The following is a 25,395-nucleotide window of genomic DNA, read 5'->3' on the forward strand; positions in this document are numbered from 1 at the left end:
CCGCACAACACTATACAATGATATTAATGGTAACGCCTTTTTCCCAATTCGAAGCTGGCCATCACACATCACAAACTGCTTCAATGAAGGTCACATATCAGACAAAGGAACATTTAAAATCCTAACATTTTTTTATGGAAATGGAGGTTCACCATCTCTCATCATTCCCTACTTACACAGTACGTACCACCAAAACAAGAAGAAAAAACGATTTTACCAAATCAAATGGATTTGCAACAACTTGGAAGCAAACTCTAACAGATGGTATTATTATGACATACAGCAAATGAAATATCTAAAATTAAACGGACAACCTACAAGATAAAATATTAAAAACAATGATCGATTCATCCCAAGTTCCATATTTGTCAAATTTATCAATATTTTATTACACAAGGCTTTGTCAATTTTATTCTAATAAAGTCAATAAATTCTATTTCTTACAAACACGAAACTTAATTACAATATTTCTTCTGTTTTTATATTTTTACATTCACCTAACACACCACAAATCCACACCTGCGTAGACTCACATCTCGGTCTTACACTCTCCTTTAATTTCAAACAAGCCTTCTATTTTAATTCAACATATAACACTTCTCATCCACAGCTACAAGATGTACCACAACAACAACGCACATAGAGAATATCGCCTACCATCCATCCACGACCTCCTCAAACAATCAAAAATATGGAAACAACCAAACCTCCCAGAAATCAAACGAAGAAAACTAGTCATCCAAGAGCACACCAAAAACTTTAATGCCAGATTAATCCACAACCTCTCTGACCACAACCTTACCAATGAAGAACATCTCGTCCTTTGCAGAGGCCTAAATTACTCACCAGGCATTCCACAATTCAATTTCAATCCAATCCAACCCAAGTATATAACAACCTGAAAAGACACATCGACATCAAAATGTATTTTGACGAAGAACAACAAAACAGCAATCAACAAGACAATAACAACAACCAGCAAGACAATAACAACAACCAGCTACCGAAACTCCCTAAAAAACGAAAATCCGACTGGACCCCACCTGCCACACAAAACGAAACCATCAACCATTTCTTCGAGCAACTCTATAACTCCGAAATCGAACCAAGACCTACCGAACGAAGACAGCACAGACATATCTTGACACCTTACAACTCTCTCTTAAACAACCACAACATCATCATAAAGAAAGCGGACAAAGGAGGAGGTTTGGTCATCCTCAACAAAAAAGACTACATTGACAAAATCAACAAAGAACACCTCAACAACACGGACACCTATCAAGAACTAGAAGACGACCCAACCCAACGAATTACCTATGACGTACGCACAACAATCCAATACCTCACTCTCAAACACTATATCGACAACGCCACCGCTAAATTCCTCCAACCCCCTGACCAACCAAGAACTCCAATTTTTTACGGCCTACCTAAAATCCACAAAACCAACAATCCCCTTCGCCCAATAGTATCCGGATTTGACAGCCCCACAGACAACCTATCACGCTATCTTGCACACTATCTGCAACCACTGGTGGAATCCCTCCCTACATATTTGAAAGACACCAAACACTTCCTACAACTGTTAGACACCTGGAACGAACCACTAGACAACATCACCATGATAACAGCTGACGTGACATCTCTCTACACCAACATCCCACATGACGAAGGACTAAACACCACAACAGAGTACTACGCTGATCACCGAAGACTACTACCAGACCACGCTCCAAACACCACTACCATCAAAATCCTACTGGACACAATCCTCACTAACAGCAACTTTAGATTTATGGACAAGCACTATTTACAAAAATCAGGCACGACAATGGGGGGACGCTACGCACCACAATACGCCAACTTGTTCATGGGTAAAATAGAGACACAAATTATCAATGAATTCACCAACAACGTTTTACTATGGAGACGTTTTATAGATGATATCTTTATAATATTCAAAGGCAGCAACGAAGAACTGGCAGAACTTAAATCATACATGAACTTACTACACCCCACCATAAAATTCACTTTTGATCAATCACCAACTACTATCAATTTCCTAGATGTCCAAATCACCATTTCCAACAACCAATTTTCCACAAGCATCTACCGGAAACCCACTGACCGTTCTCAACTCCTTCATTTTGAATCCAACCACCCTTTACACACAAAAGAAGGTATTGTCTACTCCCAAGCCCTCCGCTACAACATGATTATCAGTGATTCTCAAACTCTCACCAATGAACTCCACAACCTATCCAAAATACTCCTAGCCCGTGGCTACCCTCTCCGTATCATCAACGACAATATCAAGAAAGCGCTCACCAAGACCAGACATAACCTATTATACGACAACAAACAACATGAAAATAAGAACATCCTACCGCTCATCCTCCACAATGACAGAGACAAAAACATCCAAAGCAAAATCCAAGATGCTTGGTCAACAATTGAACAGGACGCTGATCTATCAAATATCCTTAAAAGACCCACCACTGTGTACAAAAACAACAAGACGCTAGGGACTAAACTCACTTCCTCTGATACAAAAATTTGAGAGCTCCAGAATAAAGTTTTAAAAGTTTTCATTACATTTTTATAAATGCCTGATTGCAAACATATCCACTTACTCATTTGATCACATCGGACCAGGCTCTAATCCTCCCCAGACTATCCTCCCCAGACTATCAGTTTTTGTTTGTTGTTTGGTCATTCCATCTAAGGAACATCAGAAATAGCTTCTCATTTTCATTGTTTCTTACTGCCCTTGGGTTTCACACAGATATGTCATTAGATCTGCCTCACATCACGAAACATCATTACTGCTTTACATTCCGAAAAGCCTCTTTGTTTGCAACCAAGTTGTTACAATAATTATCAATAACACTTATTTATAACAACAGCCACATCGCCAGGCATTTGACCTAAAAATTATTTATTTTGTCAACCTAATTATGCTATATACTTCATTCTTTCAATCCATTTATAATCATCTTATCGATAATTTCCAAACCAGAAGAAAGATCAAACATCCTTTCTACTACTAAATTTTCAAGCTTCATACTATTCTCCTACATACCTACAAGTTTCCACTCCCTCCCAACACAAAGAAGTTGTCCCCCCTTGTCCCGCCATCTTTGTCTAAGTACCCCACGTGAAAATCAGTTGGTCTCGGTCGGGTTTTTCACCGCTATCGCCTGGGTTCGATACCAATCAGTGACCCATGTCACACTCTTTCACCATATTTTCCGGTCTTACGCACTCTGCTGACCGCTCATCATTTTGGCCTCTGTTGCAACCTTCTTTCATTCTCACTCGAACTCCTCCTTTCACTTTCGATTTAACGATTTCTCAATCCCTTTCAACACGTCCGAACCCCACCAGGACAACTTTGACAAACTGTCAGGATTCCGAAATAGCAACACTCCAATGCACAATTTTGGTCTTCCACACACTCCATGTTCTACATCCCCTCGCCATCTTGGATTGCAGTCCTTTCACTTTCGATTTCTCTCTTTCACTTTCGATTTCTCGATCTCCTCTGGCACAGCAAGTTCGAACCCCACTATGATACTTCTAATTTCAATTTACTCCAAATAGTAATACTTCAACACTATATTCTGGTCATTCACACACTCCATATTCTGTCAATCCTAAATCATCCTGACCTCTAGTTCAACATTTTTTCTGCCACTCCCTCCTTTCACTTTCGATTTCTCCCTTTTTATTTTCCCTTCTTGATTTCTTTCAGCATAAGACCAAAGTCCAAATCTAAACGGCACCAGAGCACGGTCTAGAGCACTTCCAATCCCAATTTACTCCAAACAACAACACTAACAATACTTTACCATCACTTTCACTCTTACTTCCGTCCAGTTTTCCCAAACGACCCACAACTTCCTGGAATTCGCTACGGGAAAATGCAACAACAGTAAAGTAGAAGAGGACATTGCAGTATATTCGTTTCCTTCGTTTCCTTGGTTTCTGTTTATAAATGGTGCATCCAATACAAATAATTTTTTTTGTTTTCAATTTCTATCACTTGCACAAAACCTGCAAAAACAATTCATTTCCATGCAAAGGTTTGTTAAAACATTCACTTCAAAACATTTTACATCCTACAAATTAAGTATTTATATTTCGTCCTCTAAATTATAGTAAAATTGCGGCTTATAGTAAAGCGGCTTTATTTGAAACAAGATTTTTTCTCCTCTGAAAATTATTTTTTTGAAGATTTTCACCAAAGTGGCATAAAACTGCCAGTACCATAATAAAGAAAGTGTCTTTTCTTCCTGACGACTTACTTGTTAAATAATTTTGATCTACGTTCAACAAGAGATAAGTTACAAAATAAAATTTTCATATATTGAAAAGTATTGCCATATTACCAAATTTTTGCTAATGAATTATATTTCATCCCTTCTAGTTGTCAACAAAGTGTGTCTTTCTTGTCACAAAGAATTGCCATATGATGGATTGGACGATTCCATTATCAACATGGAGAAGTTTCTCATCGATCACACGGTCCTCAGAGATTATATGTTTCATTTCCTGAATGGAAACAGGTACATAGTTTCCTCCCCCTTTATAAATGTTCTAATTTTGCCAATTTTTTGAAGTGGGGGAAAATGAAAAACTTCAAATGGGGGGAAACCAAGAGAGGGGAACCATAAATTTTGGAAATTTTGATTGAAAACTTTAAACTTGATTTAAGGCATTTTTATGTTAACCTTGTGGGGAACCGCAAAATCGTCAAATAACAGGGGGAAAGCAAAAAAGAGGGGAGAGCCTAAATATTTTTTAATATGGTGGGGAATAAAAAAGAGGGGGGATTCGAGAAAAATTTCAATTTTTACTAGGGGGAAGCAACCCAGGAGGACACCATGCAGGTAAAAGAAAACTTTATCGACTCTGCTTTTACAGATAAAATTTGACTCGTACTCATTTGTTTAGGAAAATCCTACTTATGATATATATTGAACATGGCATTGATGATTTTTCTAACAATTGCTTTTTAACAACAATTTCTTCAGTTGTACCATGTTCAGTTATTATGAAGTTATGATGGCTGTTCAGAAAGATAGTGGAGATTTGGAATTGAAGTCTTGGTACGCATATCTGAAACTTCTTGACGTGTCATTTACCTCAAGTGCCGAATGCGATAAATGTGGCAAGGTCCCTAATATTGTTGTATGTGATGCCACCGGGATGGGTTTTCAAAAGAAGTTCCTGGCTTCTGGGCTGTGCGATACCGTACGAAGCAAGCCAATGCAAAGATATTCGTTAGTATTATATTCACTTTTTAAATCTCGAAGAAAATAGCACAATTGCATTTAAAGTAAAAATTGGTCAACGGTGTTATGTTATTTACGCCTAAATATGAAAATATCCATCAAAATGTCCAATCCAGGCCAGATTAATATTGGTCTCAGCTCTGTTTCAAAAAATGATCACTGGCTTATATAGATAAGACCAAACTTTCTATGATAATTTTAGACAAACCTTTGTGTATAGTTAGTCGCTTGATACCTTTCTAGAAGGTAAAGTGAAACACTGTTTAATACTAATAGTCCTTATTTTTCTAGAAAGCATGGCAGTAGACTGGCGATCGACGATGCACCTTTCAGAAAACGTTTCAGGCGTTGGCTTGATGGGAAAATGAGTCCTGCTGCCTCTCAAGCGTTCAGAAAAGACCTCCAGAACCTCAATAAACAGATCCACAAGGTCATTGAATGGGGTTACGCCAAGTACCAAACTGACAGTCGCTTTCCAAAAGCTTTTAAGGACGTCCTTCGTTTGTTTGCATCTGCTTCTCCCGTTTGTTCTTATTTCCCTCCTAACGAAGATTCGACGAAACTTTCAATGAAAATGCTGGATGAAAACGTTAAAGCAGACAGTGAGACGATGCGTCAGATCCAAGAAGTCTTCCCATTGTTCCACTCGCTGCTCTCCATCCTACCTTGTTGCCTTCCCGGTGTTTGGAAAGGGCTTCTGCTTTATCTCTATGACAAGGCAAATGACCCTTTTATCAACGCAAGTGTTATCAACACTCCGAAACACCCGAAATCTGCTGAAATCAGCAGGTATTCTAGCTTATTTTCAAAATATTGTACTATTTGATTTCCTTTATCAATTGGATGGATTTGGAAAATAGACCAAAATTGAAAAAATCTCTATCAAATATAGAATTAAGATAAAACTGAAGTTTAAAAGAAAAGTATTGTCTCCTATTTAGAGAATGTGGACGATTATTGACGACTTCTATGATCTTTATCTCATAAATTGTGAACACCTTTCATTTTAGTTTCCTAAATCTACCAAAATTACGCAAGCGTGGTTTCTTTGAGATGGATTTCGACAAAACAAAACAAAAGGATTGTCGAAAGAACCACACTGGCCATCGAAATTTGACCTCCGGAATATTTACCCTTTACTGTCAGCATGGTACGTCCTATTTCAGGTTTACAAATTTCTCCTGATGAAAAGAAGTTTGAATAAACATATACTTACCAATTTTTACCTAATAGACCGATCTAAATAATAATATTCACACAAGTTACTTAAACTTTACGATACCAAATTCATTTGCACTCTTTATATGACAAGCATCGCGCTGTATTCATCTTACCTTCATTTTCAGGTGTTTGTCTTGGTTACCAAATAATGGCAAAAAAGGAATCACCTGACGTTCCCCTCACAATTTTCAGAACAAGATTTCCTAAAGGTTTCGTTACCCTTTGTTTTTTTTTTGTCTCTCTGACTCTGATGGCCTCAGTTGCATTGTTGAATATTTGAGTAGTCCTGGCGGTTTTCAAAAGGATCCTCAACCCTGAATTTGAATTAGAAATTGAAAATTTTTGTACTCCTTAGAAAGAATATTGAATCTGCCGCTTCGATATAATAGAACGTATCTTAATAGAACGTGTCATGACCATCATGTACATTTTTTGAAAATTAATTTCACCATTTTTTCAGCACCGGGCATGATAATTTACGATAATGCTTGCAACTTGCATACTTATGCACTAAACCGAGACCCGCTATTCTTTCAACACACAAAATTTGTCGTCGATCGTTTTCATTGGAGGAACCATACAGGTTAGTCCAACGTTAAAAAAAAGTGAAAAAAAATAAATAAAACAATAGTAGTCTGAATAATACCATCGAATTACCTCTGTCGGAATAACCAAATTATTAAGAGATTTCGATTGTGTTCAAAATCTAACAGCCAGAACGTTTTCAATTAAAAATGCATACAAAAGTTAACTTTGACTTTATTGGTTAGCTTTTAGCCGTCAGAATGTGTTGTAGATGTATAATATTTTCTCATATAGAGAATTAAAAAAGTTATATGCAAAACCTCTTAAAAATTCGTTTTAGCTTGTTCATTTGGCTACTGCATGAAACTTTACTCAACGATGCAACACATTAACTCGGAAGTAAACGAACAAGAGAACTCTAAGAGTGAAAAAATTGAAGACGCAGCTTGCCTACATGACACCTGAAAATTTTATTCGGCACTGTGACTTATTTTTCTGGCACAGAAATCAAAAACGTATGCCATTCTAATAATATTATAATTTTTGTAACTTTTTCTGAGGGAAAATTGATGCTTCACCTAATTTAGAATTGTTCTTAATTTAGCGTGAAACCTTTTTTATATCTAATTCACAATATCAAATTTGATCTTGTAATTAGTGTGAAAGTTTTTTTTTCATCTTGTAACTGTATTTTATTGAGAATGGAAAAATGAGATGGAAACCAGCCCGTACAATGATTTTATCATTACTCCATAATATTCTTTCAAATTATATAGAAATTTTACGTTTGGGCGCTTTTCTTCGGAATCTTATAAAGGCCGCCCAAATGACATAAAAGTGAATCCAAAAGACAAATTTCGCAGATGTAAGGGCCAAAGAAATGTCTTGGTTATAAAACACAGAGCTCTCCTGCCTTAGTGTCGTTTTTTCTATCGTTGCGTTATAGACCAACGTGTTTTTAAAATACGTTGCTCTACAACGTAAAAAATTTCGTTATCTCTTAATTAATGTACCTAGACTGTGCCATCTCTAATCTTACCGAGTACTCACCACTCCGGGTTTTACAATTGAGCCTTACCTTTCCTGGGTGTCCGTCAAAGTAGGTTTTATTCGCACCGTGTTTGAAATTTAGCTTTAACTTATCCCGAGTATCCATATGGCTTTACAATCAAGCCTTCACAAATTGCGAGTACCCATCACCCTGGGTGTACAATTGAGCTTTCTTTAATCCCAAATATCTATCACCCTGGGTTTATAATTAGGGTCTTCCTTAAACCCGAAATCCAATCACCTTGGGTTTACATTGGCCTTCTATTATCCTAAAACCCACAGATCTGTAAAGCCCGAAGGGCTAGATTTGCGGCTTTTATCGAAAAGTGAAGCCTAGGTTTGGAAGGATTTCCTACCAAAGTCACGTGACTAAAATATGCAATTTCACCAGTTTGAGAGATGTGAAATAGCGTTTGCCGCCTACTTTTTTGATCTCGTGCTCCGAAAACAATTAAAATGCTAGATCCTATCCATCGGCACGAAATTTAAAAAGTCAAATTTTTGCTGGAGAAAGCTTAAAGTTGCCTATCTAGCCCTTCGGGCTTTACAGATATCTGTGCTAAAACCTCGTCAACCTGTTTTAAAAAAGTTTTTACAATTTGGCCTTCCACTTTAAAACATACACTGAAGTTGAGCCCAATGATTTCGCACGTTACAGTTGCTCACAGCTAGATGTCTGTAAAATTTTGTTTTGAAAATCAATAATTTTACGTTTGGGCGCTTTTTTCGGAATCACATAAGACCGCCCAAATGAGATAAAACTGAATCCAAAAGACGAATGTAAAAGATATAAGGGCCAAATCTGAAACCTTTTATCCGTAAAATAGCGAAAATTTGTCTAAAAGTTATTCCACATCAGATTAGGTTAGATTGATTTTTTTTAGGAACGCTTCAAAATTTGCCCTAAGTCATCAAAGTCTCGTCCATATAACAACAATTGCTCACAGCTAGATGTCTGTAAAATTTTGTTTTGAAAATCAATAATTTTACGTTTGGGCGCTTTTTTCGGAATCACATAAGACCGCCCAAATGAGATAAAACTGAATCCAAAAGACGAATGTAAAAGATATAAGGGCCAAATCTGAAATCTTTTATCCGTAAAATAGCGAAAATTTGTCTAAAAGTTATTCCACATCAGATTAGGTTAGATTGATTTTTTTTAGGAACGCTTCAAAATTTGCCCTAAGTCATCAAAGTCTCGTCCATATAACAACAATTGCTCACAGCTAGATGTCTGTAAAATTTTGCTTTGAAAATCAATATTTTTACGTTTGGGCGCTTTTTTGGAAATCCCATAAGACCGCCCAAATGAGATAAAACTGAATCCAAAAGACGAATGTAAAAGATATAAGGGCCAAATCTGTGAAACCTTTATCAGATCAATACTTTTACGAGTTTATTTCAGACAGTTGTCAAAAGTTAATTCTAGGATCTTGCCTGAGTTGATGTTAAAAATGCGTTCATTCTGTATAGTAATGAAGATTTCTTTGCTGGTATTATCAGCTATCAACTCCGACTTGTCTGCATTCCCTTTCATTTGATTTTGGGTTATCCACTCAAAGATGATAGCAGCTCCAATCGAGAGCTCCTCACCAACCTGTTCCCAAGAACTATCACAAAAGGTGTTGTATCGTCTGCATAATTTAGTACATTTCTATTTTCAAGAAAGTAGAACAAATCCCTCATGTAGATGTTAAATAGAAGTGACCCTAGAATGGATTCTTGGGGAACACCTACTTTTATATCATGCCAGGTACTGTAATGGTCGCCAATTTTTGTTCTTTGCTTTCTATCTGATAGATAGGCTGCTATGAGATCTAAGGCACTCCTTGAAAACCCGTATATATGCTTCCCGTTTAGCAATCAATAGTTCGTACGATATGCAGTCGAAAGCTTTTGATAATTCAATGAGTAGCGCTGCAAACTTTTCCTTTTCATCTGTAGCTTTCCTCCAAATTTCAGTCATGACTAAAAGTGGAGTCTGCGTACTCATTCCTTTTCTATATCCAAATTGCCTATTGCTCAAAATGTTGTTAAGTAGGTTGAGACTTGGGTATGTATGACTTTTTCATAAATTTTTGACAGAACTTGGAGAATACTCACCGGTCTGAAGTTGCCCTTGTCATTCTTTGAACCTTTTCTCTTATACACAGGTGTTATATCAGCAAGTTTCAATTCTTTTGGAAAAGAGTTTGACTCGAATGACGCATTTATTTCTGAGCACAAAAACTCGGAAAACATATCACAATTATCCTTTATGATTTTTACTGGAATATCTGAGCTTGGCTGTGATTTTCCTTTCTCGGGTAAGTTATGGCATGTCTGAAAAACTGAAAATTACCATAATTTTTAGATCGCATTAGTCGACAGAAAATGACGAAACAAATGACTGAAAATGAAGAGTACAAAACCGCAAAAAACCGTAAAAACTGATTATGACGTCATAATCGATGACGTCATAAAAACTAAAAATTGAATTTCTCAAGAATGGTTTATCCAATTGTCTTCAAACTTTCACCAAAGATGTATCCCACCAAAGTCGATCATTTAAAAAAATAAATTTTTCGAACTTTTCATGACGTCAGCAGAAATTAGGAAAAAAGGAAAAATCCTATTTTTCGCTGACGTAATCAGAATTTCGAAAAAGATTTTTTTTCAAATGATCGACTTTAGTGAGATACATCTTTGGTGAAAGTTTGAGGATGATTGGATAAACAACCCTTGAGAAATTCAATTTTTAGTTTTTATGAGGTCATCGATTATGACGTCATAATCAGTTTTTGCGGTTTTTCGCGAGAATCGGCGAAAAAACAATTAGGTTACACATCAGGTTAGAAACTACATCATAGTACCCTTCATGTTCAGTCATTTGTTTCTCGGTTTGTTTCGTCGTTTTCTGTCGACTAGTGCGATCTAAAAATTATGGTAATTTTAAGACATGCCATAACTTACCCGAGTTGACTAAGTCCTTCTTAATAATTTTCCCTACTTCCTCTTTCGTTGTTGGTATAAAGGAAAATTTATTTAGATATTCTATTTCTTGATTTCAGTGACACTTGGGTGTTTTCTTCATTTTTGAATACAGATTTCAGTATGATTATTTGTTTCGTAGCAGATGTAAGGTCCAAATCTGAAATCTCTATGCGTAAAATTGTGAACATTTGTTTTGGTAAAAGTTATTTTACATCCAGATTAAGTTCGGTTAATTATTTTTGGGAACGCCTTAAATTCTGCCTAAAAAAGTCAAAGTGTCACCCTTATAACAATTGCTCACAGCTAGATTTCTGTAAAATTTTGTTTTGAAATATTTTTACGGTTGGGCGCTTTTTTCGGAATCCCATAAGACCGCCCAGATGACATAAAACTGAATCCAAAAGACGAATGTAGCAGATATAAGGGCCAAAACTGACACCTTTATCCGTAAAATATAGTGAAAATTTTTCTAAAAGTTATTCAACATCAGATTAGGCTACATTGAATTTTTTCGGAACGCTTCAAAATTTGCCCTAAGTCAAAGTCTCGTTCATTTAACAATTGCTCACAGCTAGATGTCTGTAAAATTTAGTTTTGAAGATCAATATTTTTACGTTTGGGCGCTTTTTTCGGAATCCCATAAGACCGCCCAAATGAGATAAAATTGAATCCAAAAGACGAATGTAGTAGATAAGGGCCAAATCTGAAATCTCTATGCGTAAAATTGTGAACATTTGCTTGGGTAAAAGTTATTCAACATCAGATTAGGTTAAATTGAATTTTTTAGGAACACTTCAAAATTTGCCCAAAGTCAAAGTCTCGTTCATATAACAATTGCTCACAGCTGGATGTCTGTAAAATTTTGTTTTGAAGATCAATATTTTTACGTTTGGGCGCTTTTTTCGGAATCCCATAAGACCGCCCAAATGAGATAAAACTGAATCCAAAAGACGAATGTAGCGAGTCGTGATGTAGCAGATGCAAGGGCCAAATCGGAAATCTTTATCATTCTATCCCCCACTGAAAATTCAATATTGCTTAACATCAACATCCCATTGGATTTTTTTAACCTAAGAACAATAGAATTTTATATCACCATTGGAATTAGAGATTTTTATCCCCACTGAGGAAAAACTTCCGCCGCGGCTGTGAGGCAGGGGTATCAAGATGTATGTAAAATTTTGTTTAAAAAATCAAAATTTTACGGTTGGGTGCTTTTTTCGGAATCTCATAGACACCGCCCAAATAAAATAACACTGAATCCAAGACGAAATTAGCGTATGTATGCGCCAAATCTGAAATATTGGTTAGTCTGTGCTTGGTTAAGATTCAGTCGGGAAAAAATTACAGAATTTTGAAGACCTTTTTTTTCTTTTAAAACTTTGACCAGTCAAGTAGATCGTGCTTTTCAATACTGAAATGAAAGACAGATAATTAAAGAATGGTGTAAGGAAGCCGAAAAAATGAATGCTAAAATAAAGGAAGACAACACAAAATGGAAAGTCCGGGGGAGCCCGCGAAAAAAACTCTATTTCAAAAAGATCATTGTAAAAAGTACGAACGGTTTATAGAGGCCCATGTGTCTCACGGTGGCCCGCAAACCTGTAAAGCTTTATTATTATTATTAATTGTGGCTGCGTTTAGACCAACTGACATTTGTAATTTGGCATTTGCTCACGAGGGAGTTGATTCCAATAGCTTTTCCATTGTAAAACAGAATTCTTCAGCTCTTGCGGGAATGTCCTCCTAACTTACTTGAATGGTCATAATATCACAATTATTACGAAAGATTTAAAAAATACCGTATTGGCTCCTCAAATAGAGAGTTATTAAAATATTTTTAAAATCAGGAAAATTCTATTTTGGAAAGCTTGATGGACTCCAAAACATTTCTTCAAGAAAGGAAAGAGCCGCTCTTAAGCCGCACTGTTAAAATCCTGGCAGGTTGCCATATATTTCCCAAGCAGTCAAAATAATAAGTTACATGGATAAATTAGCCTGTGTTTGATAAGCGTTAAGGCTAGGTATCTACTCCTTAGGAGGTCTTTAGGAGGTTTATTTATTATAACACTCCCTTCTCACAGACCTCACAGACCCGGTAGGATTTTTTCAGCCAGCGGGGGTAAAAATAACGGACTGAATTTCAATGGAGATTGTATTCATTCTCTTATTATTTTTTGATCGGGCAGTTAAATTCTTTTGTTTTTCAAGTGATAAATTCATTGGGGATTGAAAGGAAAGCATAATATTTTGCATTGAGGATTGGTCTGAGTGATTATTTTTAGTGATGACAAAAATTGGAGTATAATTTTCCACCGGGGACGATATTTTGGTCAGTTTTCCATCAGTGGGAAGGTTTCCCAATGGGTCTGTGAAGGAAGTGTATTATCATGAAGGTAATTAATAAAGATACAGATGGAGAGAAAATGTCTCGGTAATGACCTAAATGGTCGTTGAAATCTTTTATAAATCTATTTAAAGCGGCTTTTCTTTTATGTACCATCATTGGAAGCAAAAAACATCAATTTATAACTTTATAAGAACAGAAAGAGGCTGATCCGTTGATTTTGAAAAACTTAATTTTGCGAGAAATCTTAGTTAAAATGCGATTTGAAATAGTTTCAACTGATTTAAGGATAAAAGAATATATTAATTTCATAAGTATATATTTTTGGGCTGGCATTTTGTGAACATTGAGAGTCGCATCACATTATCATTGAAAGTTTCTTATCTTAAAATCTTCACGTTTAAGTGGGCAGCGGTTTTCATACTCTGACAAAATGATCGATAAAAGGTTCCTAATCGTAAAACGTAATTCTTTTTTAAATCTATCGATGGATTTATGGGCAGCTTCCCCTAGAAGTTTAGAGTATTGTGCTTATTATGTGAAGTTTTTTTCAATTTTTCATGACAAGGCTATTATATTTCAATATACTTGTTAAAATGTAATGTCTTTTCATTCATCTTAAATATTCTCACGAGTATACCCAAAATTAATCATCTTATTCCCAAAGCATGATAAATCAGAATAGAACAAAAGGCATTGACTCTCCATCTATATTTATTACCTTCATGGTATTATAAAGGGGTGCCAAAAATATATCGACTGGGAATTTTTTTTTAATTTTAAAATTTTGTTTTCAGAATGTAAGCAAAATATGTACAAGGTGTCCTGAAGAAAAGTCCTGTGTCAGAACATGACTACACACAGAGAAATTTTGTGTAGTTTCAAAAACTAAAAATTCATATTTTAGTACGTTAATACGTTAATTATGTTTATAAGTTTATTGCGTTTCTGTCACCATTTAAGTGTTAATTACTGTGTTGCGTTTAAGAGAGAAACTAGACATACACACACAAAACCTTTTCTGTTTGTAGTCGTATTCTGACACAGGACTTTTTTCAGGACACCCTGTATAGTGCTGATATCAAAAGCAAATGATGAAATTGTATTAAAGAATAATCAGTTCAATTTTATAAACATAAAGATCAATTAGTTTTATTTATGGTAAGTATTTATTTTAGAAATTTCTCTTGGACGTAAAAATCTTTGGAATTCAAAAATAATTTTTCAAAATGGCAGCAACTTTCCGGTGGATGAAAATCTTTTTCCAAGCTAATTTACTAAGAACAATAAAAACTTATTTAAAATTCCTAATAAATCAATTAACGACACATATCTTGCAATGTCCTTTCCACCATTATACTCGAACATGAATACATATTCTTAATAGTATCAACGATCACCTATAAAAAGAGGAAAAAGTGTTACATGGTTTCAAATGCAATTCAAAATTTCTCGAAAAAAGTTAATAAAACCAGTTAAACGGGGATGTTAATTGACTGGATAGATGATTAGTTTACAATGTTTTGACTGCGTTTTTAATGTAGCTTTGACAGGGGGGGGTCCATGTACAAAACAGCGGCATGTATCAGTACTTTGTAGCAAATTTCGATTTTAAACACCCACCCACCCCTATAGTACAAAATGTACAAAATACTATCCAGCAAACTCCCAAAAACACCCCAACACCCCCTATATTTTACAATATACTATCCAGTACTATCCAGCAAACTCCCAAATACACCCTGACACCCCCTTACATAGTACAATATACTATCCAGAAAACTACCAAATATACCCCTACACCCCTTCATAAAATAAAAATTTTAAGCCATAAAACTTGAAACTTTGGAGCAAGTTTTTTATTCTTCCCATAAAAAATATTTTAAAAAATGTTCTCGAAAATTGACAAAAACAATTGAGAATTTAAAAAAATTTATAGTACACGTATACTAAACAGCAAATCAGAAATTTGACCCTGACACCCCCATGTACAGTACTAAACAGCAAAATTTCTTTGAAAACACCCACCCACCCCATGATACATGCCGCTTTTTTGTACATGGACCCCCTGGCTTTGGAATAACTACAATCTCTATGCAAGCTCAGCGTTTTGGAAATTATAATGTCAGATTGCGGCTTTAACAAAATATAACAAAAAAAATCACAAATAAAACTCACATTCACTAACATTACTAATGTCGCACTCCAAAAATTTAGACTAAACTTACATCGGGCATTAGCCATTGCGTGATTATTTCGTCTACGGAAGGAGTGAATTTCTTGTGAAGACGTGCACGAACCTTGAGCGAAATATTCTGTTCAACAAACTCCGTTGAAAACAGACGCTGGTCAAGTAAATAAAAATAGAATAATTTGTTAAAGTATTCGGAAAAAACACAGTGGAGTCTCTGTAACTCGAACACACACGAGGAAGGCTAAAAGAGGCATACCTTACTGAAGGGAATCTGCAATTACATGTTACGGTACACAACATGTATCTCTACTTAAAGACATGTTTTGACACATTGCTCTTTTTTCGGACACCATGTTAAAAATTACAGAGTTACAGAATCAAAAATTTGAAGGGCTAGGAGATAATACAATCAACGTACTTCCGGAACTTATTAATTTTATACACAATACGCACCCCTATATCAAATCAATTTTAGTAAATAAAAATTTCTCACAGATTCTGCAGACAGCTTCGTCCGGAAAAAGGCGTTCGTGTCACCTTCCTTTAAGTTGGTGATGCACTTGGCACGGAAAGACGGATATGTCCCAAACACCAATCCTTCGATGAAACCCTGTTAAATTTGAAATAAAAATCTGCGCTAAATAAGATGTTGTAAAATTACATACAAATAAACTAGTGTGATTCTTATTTTCAAGGTAAGGATGATGTTTACATAACCACATCACCCTGCATCACCAAGAAGATTCGAAATAAACAACAAAAATTTAATATGGTACATCAGGCTTAAAAGTTTGGAAGACCATAATCATGATTGAACAGTCCTGGTCTGAGCTTGAGTATCATTAAGATCCTTACCTTAACTGTATTTTCCCTAGATTTTAGGTTCTTCTCTAAATTTTCATGGATAAGTATACCACGCTCAATTCTAAATCAAAATCAAAATTACAATTAATGCACATTGTCAAACAGAAGTAATTTGCAGGAACTAGAGAACCATTATAGAAATCCTGCACCAAGTTTCTTGGTATCGTTAGAAGTGGAATTTGATGTAGATTAAAAAACTTAGAGCTTAAAGGGATGTTAAGGAAAATATTTGGCGAAATCAAATCATAGTAACTTTGTTTGTCCCAAAATGCCTTGAAATTACTCTCCTGACCACGGCAGGTGCGTAATGTTCTATATAAACCTGTCTCAAATTATTTTAAAGCCGCTATTCTTCTGAATCTAAAACCATTTTAACAGTGTCATTTTATTTAGAGTATGAAAAGGACGATTTGAAAGTGCCTGAAGACAGGGCTGACTTTGAATTTAAGCTCTGATAGGTTCGATATGCTGCCACTGTATTGGGGGTCGCACCTGAAATCATGAAATGTATTAACAATGACTCTTACTTGGATGACAATATTTCCTGTCCAACACAACCACATTTTTCAACAGTTCCGATGCAAAAAATATGAAAATTTAAAAGGCAATCTTTACATCGTGTCACTGGTGGTGCATTTTTTACGTCAGCTACACAAAATCGGGGGCAGGTCTCTGTAATTTGGCCCGGCAAAAGTAAAAGCCAGAGGTCCATGGCCGTTGAAAATGACACCCTTAAATTAGTTTCGCCTTTGCCGAGGGTATACATTCCGTCATCAGTCTGAATAGTGAACTTGAGTGACGGGAACGCAAGCACCAGACCAAACATATCCAACATACCTGGAAAAAATGTAAGAACTTTAAGGATCACGAAGCTTTTTTAAATTGAATCAAGATGAAACTTTTTTAGAAAACATAAAATTTAAGAACATCGGGGAAAATAGACTGTCATTTTCGTTTGTAGTACGTCAGTCTTTTTTTCACGTCCCGCGCGGCAACGGTCGAAAAGGTGTATATAATATCAAAATATGAAATTCTGGCATTTAAATCTTTTGAGAAGAGCAAAACAAACGAAAAGAATGCTAAAAATAAAATAAAAATAAGAATGGAGTTCTTACAAGAATCATCATAGTTTCCTAGAAGAGACCGTTCTAGGGAAGCCTTGTCTGATGCTGAAAACCATTCCTTGATCGTTGATGCGGGTATATCTTTATAACCACTCTCCATCTTAAAAGATCAGAGAGTCAAACATTGTATGGGACTGATTTTAAAGTTAAGTAGATTCTCATTGGTATGCAAGCAGGACGTCTTAGTAGTCTAAACAGTCTTACTTCTATCGATACTTGAATCTAAAATGAAAATTATATAAGGCAAGACCAATTTGATTAGTTGTTTTACGGGCCCGTGCTTTTATTCTTACTTTTTCACCGACCGACTTTTTTGGTTAGCTTGGCCCGTAAAACAAGAAATTAATTTGGCCTCGCCTAAGTAATAACTTTAAAACTTACATATTGCAATAATTTTGTGGTTTTTCAGAAGATTAAGCCGCACAACTTGAAAAATTTCGCATAAATTTTGGCGTTCCCAAAAAGAGCATAGGAAACGCACTCAGCAATCGATTCACACTTCATGGGCTCAAAATTGCCGAATGTTTGGACCATTGATCGGTATCTAAAGAAACACGTAAGTAATGGGTGACTTAATAATGAAGTCACCACTTTTTTTATGATACCTTAAGGGAATAAATTAATGCGGAAATAATTAATGCGAATTGACCCTAATTTGACCGCAATTCCTAAAATTGCGTCATTCGCATTAATTGATTCCGCATTAATTTATTGTCGCATTAATTTATTCCTTTAAGGTATTGAAGAATGGTATTATCATTTCAATCTTGCTCAAAAATCAAAATTTGCATGCGTGGCGGCATATAAAAATTGTTAACATCCAATTTCATTAAAACTAAATTACTTTAAAGAAACGAGTTTAGAATCTAAAGTAGACTCGGAGAGGTTGGGATGAGGGAAATGGCGATTTATCCAATCGACTGGGAAGTCCAAAGCACTTCCGTTATTCTCAGTCCAACATGTTAGACTTTCCCAGTCGTTGTTTGAATCCTCCCGTGACAGCAGTTCCTGAAAAAACAATTGAAAATAAGCAAACGTTTATGAATCAAAAGTTATTGCCTTTTAAAGTACTATCACACTCACTGTAAAATATGAGCATGCTGAGTAGCCTCGACCCCCTTTTTCGAACCCGCAGTAAGCAGGATTAAAAATAAGATATGATTATGCAAATATATTTTGAATCAACAGGTATACAACAAGGGATTTATTATTTATTTATTTATTTTGACATCTGAAGGCCGCTATCTCCATTCAATATACCACCAGAAATAAAATAAAAAATTGAAACGAAAATGAAAATTAATTAGGTAAATAATAAATTTTCTCACCATTACATCGAAGGCTTGACGCTTCAGAAAAGCCTTTATTATTTTGTCGAGGACACGCACGCTCGACTTTCTTGGTGACTTAAACGGCAATTCATTTGGCCACCAATCGGGTTGAGGTTGCCGCCACGGAATTTCGATGTCTTTATAAAAATAGAAATGTACATGTTGAACAAGTTTATTGTCTCAAAAACTGGTTCTCCCTAAAATCACCACTTAAAACCTGTCCTCGTTTGCAACAGTTTCTCAAAATATTTTACCCCCATTTAAATAATTAATACTTACTGAAATACCATTTGACAATATCAGTCACAATCACCCGTTTATCCAGGCAGTTCAGGCATTCCCAGTCGCGTGGAAGTGGCTCTGGCTTGATTTTAATCTTTCGTTGTTTTTCTACAAAACGTGGTTATAAATTGATGAACCAATAATTCTTCAAAAAGGTTCAATCAAAAAATATTAGACAAGGCCTGTTACTGTTTTGCTACGAAAAACAGCAAAAACACGATTTTATTTCCCTGCTTGGAAATACTGCCTTTTATAAGAATAGTGTACTTTGGATGAGGGTCAAGTATTCTTAAGAAATAAGAAATTGGTTAAATTGAGGGTGAAATATTCTTAACGAACGTTTTCTTTTTTTTTTGACTTGACTTTTTTACAAACATGAGAAATGACTAATTTGAGAGTTTTGGAACATTTGGAGCTAAAATTACATTTCTGCCTCAAAGTTTAAATTCAAGTCTAAGAAAACAGAGTTTTTCAACGATTTTGTAAGAGGTCGTGCTTTTGCTAAAAAGTGTGTCGAAGTTAGGTAGGAAATCCTAAGTAGGTCACGTGACATTATAATAGAATATCAGCGCTTGACCAATCAGAAGCTTTGCAGATTTCCGGAAACAATAGTAGCAATAGTAGCAATATTCACTTTTTTTGCTTGGAAAGGTTAAAGCACGTCATCTAGCACTTCGGGCTTTATAAATCTATGGCTTTTTTCTGTTAACTAAATACGAAATGACTGTATTCTTATAAAATTCTGTGAAACTCGCTCTAGAGGGCCTGTAATTCATTATTATTGCATTATGTAAATTTAGAAAGAATTGACAAATACAATAAGCTACGCGCGCCATTTTGTTTTAAATATTGCATTGCATTTTCAAGTTCAGCATTTGTTAATCATAGGTAAAACTTTTCTTGCGAGCAGAAAAATTTACTTTAACTAGCTTGATTACCTGTAATGTTTTGGGAGATGACTTCTTCACAATCTATAAACCAATAAATATATGAAACATTATATAGTTCCAAGACAACGCTAACATTTTAGTTAGGTTTTACTTAAGAAACATTTGCTAGAATTTGAACAAGCTCTGATATCATCGATCACTCTCACCAGATAGAAGAAAAAGGCTTTGTAAATCAATATAGTATATGACCCCTGTTAATATCGCTATGCGGAAACGTCTTGGAATGTGGAAACCACTATAATATTCATAGCGTGATCAAATCAAATAAATAGAGCTATTGATGCGTTAAATAAACATGATCGTCTAATACTTTTTCTTTTTTCTCTCTCAGTCTCTTTAAACATTGTTGGTTTAAGCTCTTTTCACACTCGCCACTTTTGTTTCATGTTTTCCTCCTGTTAAAGGAAATATTGGTTAAAACGGCTTTTCTCTAACTTTTTCAGTGCTAAGATTTTCCAACCTGAGATCACAATAACGATCACTCTCTCTCTCTCTCTCTCTCTAATTCGAATGATTCTCTATACCGATCTCACTCTTTCTCTAATTCGAATGATTTTATTCTCTCTCTCTCTTTCACTAGTTTGAATGGTTCTTTTTGTCAATTGACCACTCCTTCTAATTCGAACACTTAGAATGAAGGTTTCCGCATTACAGAATAGCATAGATATACTCGGAATGAAGGTTTCCGCATTACAGAATAACATATATACGTTGAATAATGGTTTCCGCATTACAGAATAACATATATACGTTGAATAATGGTTTCCGCATTACAAAATTGCCTGGAATAGTGGTTTCCGCATAACAGAATAATCTGGAATCATGGTTTCCGCATAACAGAATAATCTGGAATGGTGGTTTCCCTATAACAGAATAACCTGGAATAGTGGTTTCCGCATAACAATAATATGAAATGATGGTTTCCACATAACAGAATAACCTGGAATGGTGGTTTCTCTATAACAGAATAACCTGGAATAGTGGTTTCCGCATAACAATAATATGAAATGATGGTTTCCGCATAACATAATAACCTGGAATGGTGGTTTCCCTATAACAGAATAACCTAGAATAGTGGTTTCCGCATAACAATAATATGAAATGATGGTTTCCGCATAACAGAATGACCTGGAATGGTGGTTTCCCTATAACAGAATAACCTGGAATAGTGGTTTCGCATAACAGAATAACCTAGAATAGTGGTTACTGTGTAACAGAATAGCATAGATACTTGTAATAATGGCTTACGCATCATAGATGTACCTGGAATAACGCACAATAACGGTTTCTACAGGATAGCATAGAGAAAAAGCCAAAAGAGATGGTTTCGATGTAAGAAAAATAGTCTAGACATGATCTGAATAGGCTAGAAAATGTTCAAAAAATCGTTTTTGAATAACAGAATATGTTTAGATTATGTTCAGAAAAAAGGTTTCTACATAACAGAATAGTCTAGAAATGTCTAGAAATATGGTTTCCGCGTTACAGAATAGAAGGAGGAAAGGAGAGTGGCTTAGAAATTCAGACCTGTTAAGATGTGGGATGTTAAAAACTTCCATCCACATATTTTTCCAACGGAAAAACAGGAGACTTGTAACTTGAAAAATCTCTCAGAAGGGGCCTAAGAAATTTACTGAAAACTAAAATATTGATAATTCGATTTTCACTCCACTTTTCAATGATTGCCACGAGATTTCTACTCCCTAAAACGTTCAAAGAAGTCTTTCGTGATGTACCGAAATTTTACTGCTGAGACAGGGGTGAACGACAAAGGAAGAAAACAATCTATAATTGACTAGTGTAGATAGGCCTTTATGTTTCGTGATCAATCATGAGTGTTATTTACTTTTCATTATAAAAGGAAGAAAGTGTTGTGTAAACACAATTGATCTTTTTTCTTAGGTTTCCACATTCCATGGAGTTTCCGCGTAGCAATATTAACAACCCCCAAAACGTAGGTCGTTATCAAAATGAGGATTCTTTACAATTATCAGCATTTGACGATTTTTGTGTATTTTAAAAAAATGATGTTAAAATTGAGTATGTTTTTGATAGTTTATAAGGTAGAGATTCAAAATAATATATTTTCTTCTGAAGGAAATATTAAAGCGACAAAATTAGATAAAGGTTGCATATAACTCATTCTAGCTCCTTGGATATTGGAAACAAGTCACACCTAAGGCCTTTCAGAAAAGGCAGATACATTTGCATAACTTTAGAAGATGAGTGAAATATATAGCATCTTAAAAAACAACCAATATGTTGGAGGCCCTAGAATCAGCATCGATAAATTCTAAATATGAGCAACAGCAAAACTTCTAGGAATTCTGTTTCTACCAGCTTAACATTTTACATATTTTTTTTGCTGAGTCAGCAAAAACGACAAATTCTGTCATTGTTTTGATAAATATGGGAGGAAAATAACTGCAATTTGTTTTTCAGTTTCAGTTAAGCTGCTACGTGCATATCTATGTTTGGATGATGTGTTTAAAAACTACAATATCTTTACAAGCGCAACATTCTCTTCATAGCGATTTACAGCTCACTCTTCATACTGTCGATTCAAAACTATGTAACAAATATTTATTATCGGTAAAAAATTCGAAGGCAAGAAATTTCGTTTCTTGTCAATCCCTAAAGGGCTAAAGAAGATTAATTTTTGGGAGTATTGCGTTTCGAAAGCTTTGTGAATTTTTCCGAAAATTCGCAAGCTTTAATGTCTCACGAAAATCTATCCACTAAGTTAGGTAGCTTTTGCCGAAGAGTTGTTTACCAAAGTAATGTCGGTTATTTAGAGGAAATAAAATAAGCAACTATTTTACTTTTTCTGTGGTAATTTTTTGTCGTAAGAAAAAAGGTGAAAATGTTCCAAGTAACCAAATTTGTACCAGTAATCTCAAGGTTTGGATTAAAATTCTAACAATTCTGTCTAAAAGACGTCAATTTAACACTGGAAGTCAATCTGAAACTTTAAAAAGAAGTCTAAAAAATGTCATGGAAACGCAAGCAAAAACGTCATTCGAACTTCAATCAACCATGAGATTAAATGTAGAAGATCTTACTTGACTTGGGAAGAGGTTCAGAATCAGCCTTTGCACATTTCTCAAATTTCTGTATTTGTAGAACCTGAAGCAAAAGAGACAAGATGCCTTCTAAAAAAAAGCTTACAGTTGTATTTCTGAAAGAAATCGTTCGTTAAAACTCTAATATTCTTCAAGTTTTATATAAGGAGAAAAAATGCAGACGTAATACCTGAGACCACTATATTCCCTCCTGACAGTGCAAGTACAGCTACAGGCATTTTTGTTAGTTCTGAAATTTGTACAACCTAAATAAAAGAGATAAACTTTTCAACCCACCAGAACTTCGATATCATTGACTAGAATATTACATGCTTTGCTCTGTGCTAAAACTAAACCAAAGGAGAAAGATTTAAAAATTTTCAAGGATAGGTTAAAAATGATACTTTGATAATTTTATTGATTTAAAAATGCAATTTATATTTCATCTTCATGTTCATCTAAAAAATGTATAATTTCTATAGAAATATGAAAGGATAGGCATGATGTTAAAAAAGGTTAAAAAACTAAAGTATATGGATATTGGCATGGGGATGAATGATTTTATTCTTTTTCTTTAGAGATGGGCTAATTGTTTCCTTCGATGAGAATATCAAATTTGGGGTCTCTTTTATTCTTTATTTTGAATCGATGTAACATCAATGTACAACACAAAGTAACAACATATAATTGGGTTAACAATCACAGCAGGGGGGGGGTCAAGCAGTTAGTTAAAAAATGTGCCGGTTAGCACTGTGGTGGTGTGCCATGTGCGAGTTTGATGAAATCACTTGTGTGGTCCCTTACTAAATAATTGCCAAATTTTAGTACTAACTACGTGAAAAATAGGATTTTGAGAGGAAATGTTCAAAAAAAGACCGTATTTTAATTTTAACCAGAGCTGACTATTTTTCTTTCCGACCCTTATTAGTAGGACTTTGGAAATCCAAAAAGGTACCCTTAAGGGCGGCACGTACCGTAACAAAAAAATTCTAGGAAGTTGAATTTGTTTTTTTAATTTCGTAAATATTTCTTTTTAAATCTTAAAAACGATTTGTTGGTTGCCATAACAATTGTTTTCTCTGATTTTATTATATTTGTGAAAGTTAAAAAAAGCCTTTGTGTATATAAACTTGACCCAAAATTCAGTTAGTATCAACTGTACTAAGTGTACCAAGGGTGGTGGTGTTATACTAACTTCTTACGAAAAAGCAGTTAGTAAGCATAGTGTCTTGTACCAACTGCTTGACCCCCTGTACCATATGTACCACAAAGTCCTTTTTGGATTATATCTTCTCCAAAAATTTATATTTATATTATCTAAAAATCACCTCAGTTTATCAAACTTACATTCATTTTAAATTTTCCATGACTTCCAACACGCGCAGACGTTTGCTCACCAGCTAGATTCTGTGTGCTGTCTGCCATGACAACATAAATTTCTTTAATGAATAATTGGGTATGTGTATAGAATATCTGAAATAAAAGGATTTCAAGCTTGGCGTTGAAAGCTTACATTAGAATTTAGAGAGTGATATATAAAGTATCAGTAACACACTCGGATGACAGGGTACCGTCTGGCTTTCCTACACTCGGACCCCTAGAGAGACTAAAAAGGAGGAAAATATGAAAAATTTTGTGAATTATTATACTGTAATTTAATAATCTAATCTAACAAAATTTTTGATGTATTAAGAGGGAGAAAATTGAAATTTTCTTATTTTTTAGACCCTTACTGGCTCGTAACTGAAATTTCATTTTCCAATTCGTCAAATCCTTACAGGGACTGTTAGGTTCAAAAACGGCACCCTTAAGGCACATTCCTGTACCTTCACTTGCCTAAGTACCCCCATGGTAACACATACCTGAGTAGGTATAATGTGAGAGTTTGAACACAATGGGTATTGTTAACATGAATAGAAGAGTTTGAACACAATGGGTATTGTTAACATGAGCAGAAATGAATAGGTATTGTGTTAGAGCAGAAATGAATAGGCATTGTGTTAGAGCAGAAATGAATAGGCATTGTGTTAGAGCAGAAATGAATAGGCATTGTGTTAGAGAAGAAATGAATAGGCATTGTGTTTACTTTCAATCATTAAATTTTAAAACGACAAGGCATGAGAAGAGCTGAAAATGAATAAGCATTGTTTAAAGTAAATCAAGATATAATTT

General features: G+C 35.0%; 3 protein-coding genes across 3 annotated transcripts in view; 2 read left to right on the forward strand and 1 right to left on the reverse strand.

Annotated features, from left to right (window-relative positions):
* The first annotated feature begins 922 nt into the window (after nucleotides 1–922).
* On the forward strand, nucleotides 923–2,563 carry LOC136802109 (uncharacterized). The gene has a single exon (XM_067058827.1). The coding sequence runs from the start codon at nucleotides 923–925 to the stop codon at nucleotides 2,561–2,563; it is 1,641 nt and encodes a 546-aa protein (XP_066914928.1).
* A 399-nt stretch (nucleotides 2,564–2,962) lies between these two features.
* Nucleotides 2,963–7,617, forward strand: LOC136802058 (uncharacterized). The gene is made up of 8 exons (XM_067058766.1): nucleotides 2,963–4,088; nucleotides 4,433–4,571; nucleotides 5,040–5,288; nucleotides 5,592–6,089; nucleotides 6,311–6,450; nucleotides 6,647–6,730; nucleotides 6,982–7,104; nucleotides 7,387–7,617. The coding sequence occupies exons 1-8, from the start codon at nucleotides 4,001–4,003 to the stop codon at nucleotides 7,509–7,511; spliced, it is 1,446 nt and encodes a 481-aa protein (XP_066914867.1). The 5' UTR covers nucleotides 2,963–4,000; the 3' UTR covers nucleotides 7,512–7,617.
* A 6,987-nt stretch (nucleotides 7,618–14,604) lies between these two features.
* LOC136802110 (RING-type E3 ubiquitin-protein ligase PPIL2-like) overlaps nucleotides 14,605–25,395 on the reverse strand; it is a 92,527-nt gene continuing 81,736 nt past the window's right edge. The window contains 11 exon segments of the mRNA XM_067058828.1: nucleotides 14,605–14,816; nucleotides 15,645–15,761; nucleotides 16,104–16,220; nucleotides 16,466–16,535; nucleotides 17,002–17,311; nucleotides 17,590–17,698; nucleotides 17,980–18,142; nucleotides 18,443–18,606; nucleotides 18,927–19,066; nucleotides 19,209–19,319; nucleotides 20,150–20,182. Of these exon segments, the coding sequence (XP_066914929.1) occupies nucleotides 19,260–19,319; nucleotides 20,150–20,182 (93 nt within the window). The 3' untranslated portion in view covers nucleotides 14,605–14,816; nucleotides 15,645–15,761; nucleotides 16,104–16,220; ... (5 more) ...; nucleotides 18,927–19,066; nucleotides 19,209–19,259.

Source organism: Clytia hemisphaerica, unplaced genomic scaffold, assembly GCF_902728285.1.
Source record: "Clytia hemisphaerica strain Z4C2 unplaced genomic scaffold, Clytia hemisphaerica genome assembly, whole genome shotgun sequence".
NCBI lineage: Eukaryota > Metazoa > Cnidaria > Hydrozoa > Leptothecata > Clytiidae > Clytia > Clytia hemisphaerica.

Bases quoted from the DNA above. Each gene is read 5' to 3' on its own strand.
- LOC136802109 (XM_067058827.1), top strand. From the start codon at position 923: ATGTATTTTGACGAAGAACAACAAAACAGCAATCAACAAGACAATAAC.
- LOC136802058 (XM_067058766.1), top strand. From the start codon at position 4,001: ATGGTGCATCCAATACAAATAATTTTTTTTGTTTTCAATTTCTATCAC. The intron at 4,572-5,039 runs GTACATAGTTTC...CAATTTCTTCAG, and splicing joins CATTTCCTGAATGGAAACAG to TTGTACCATGTTCAGTTATT. The intron at 6,090-6,310 runs GTATTCTAGCTT...CTTTCATTTTAG, and splicing joins AAATCTGCTGAAATCAGCAG to TTTCCTAAATCTACCAAAAT.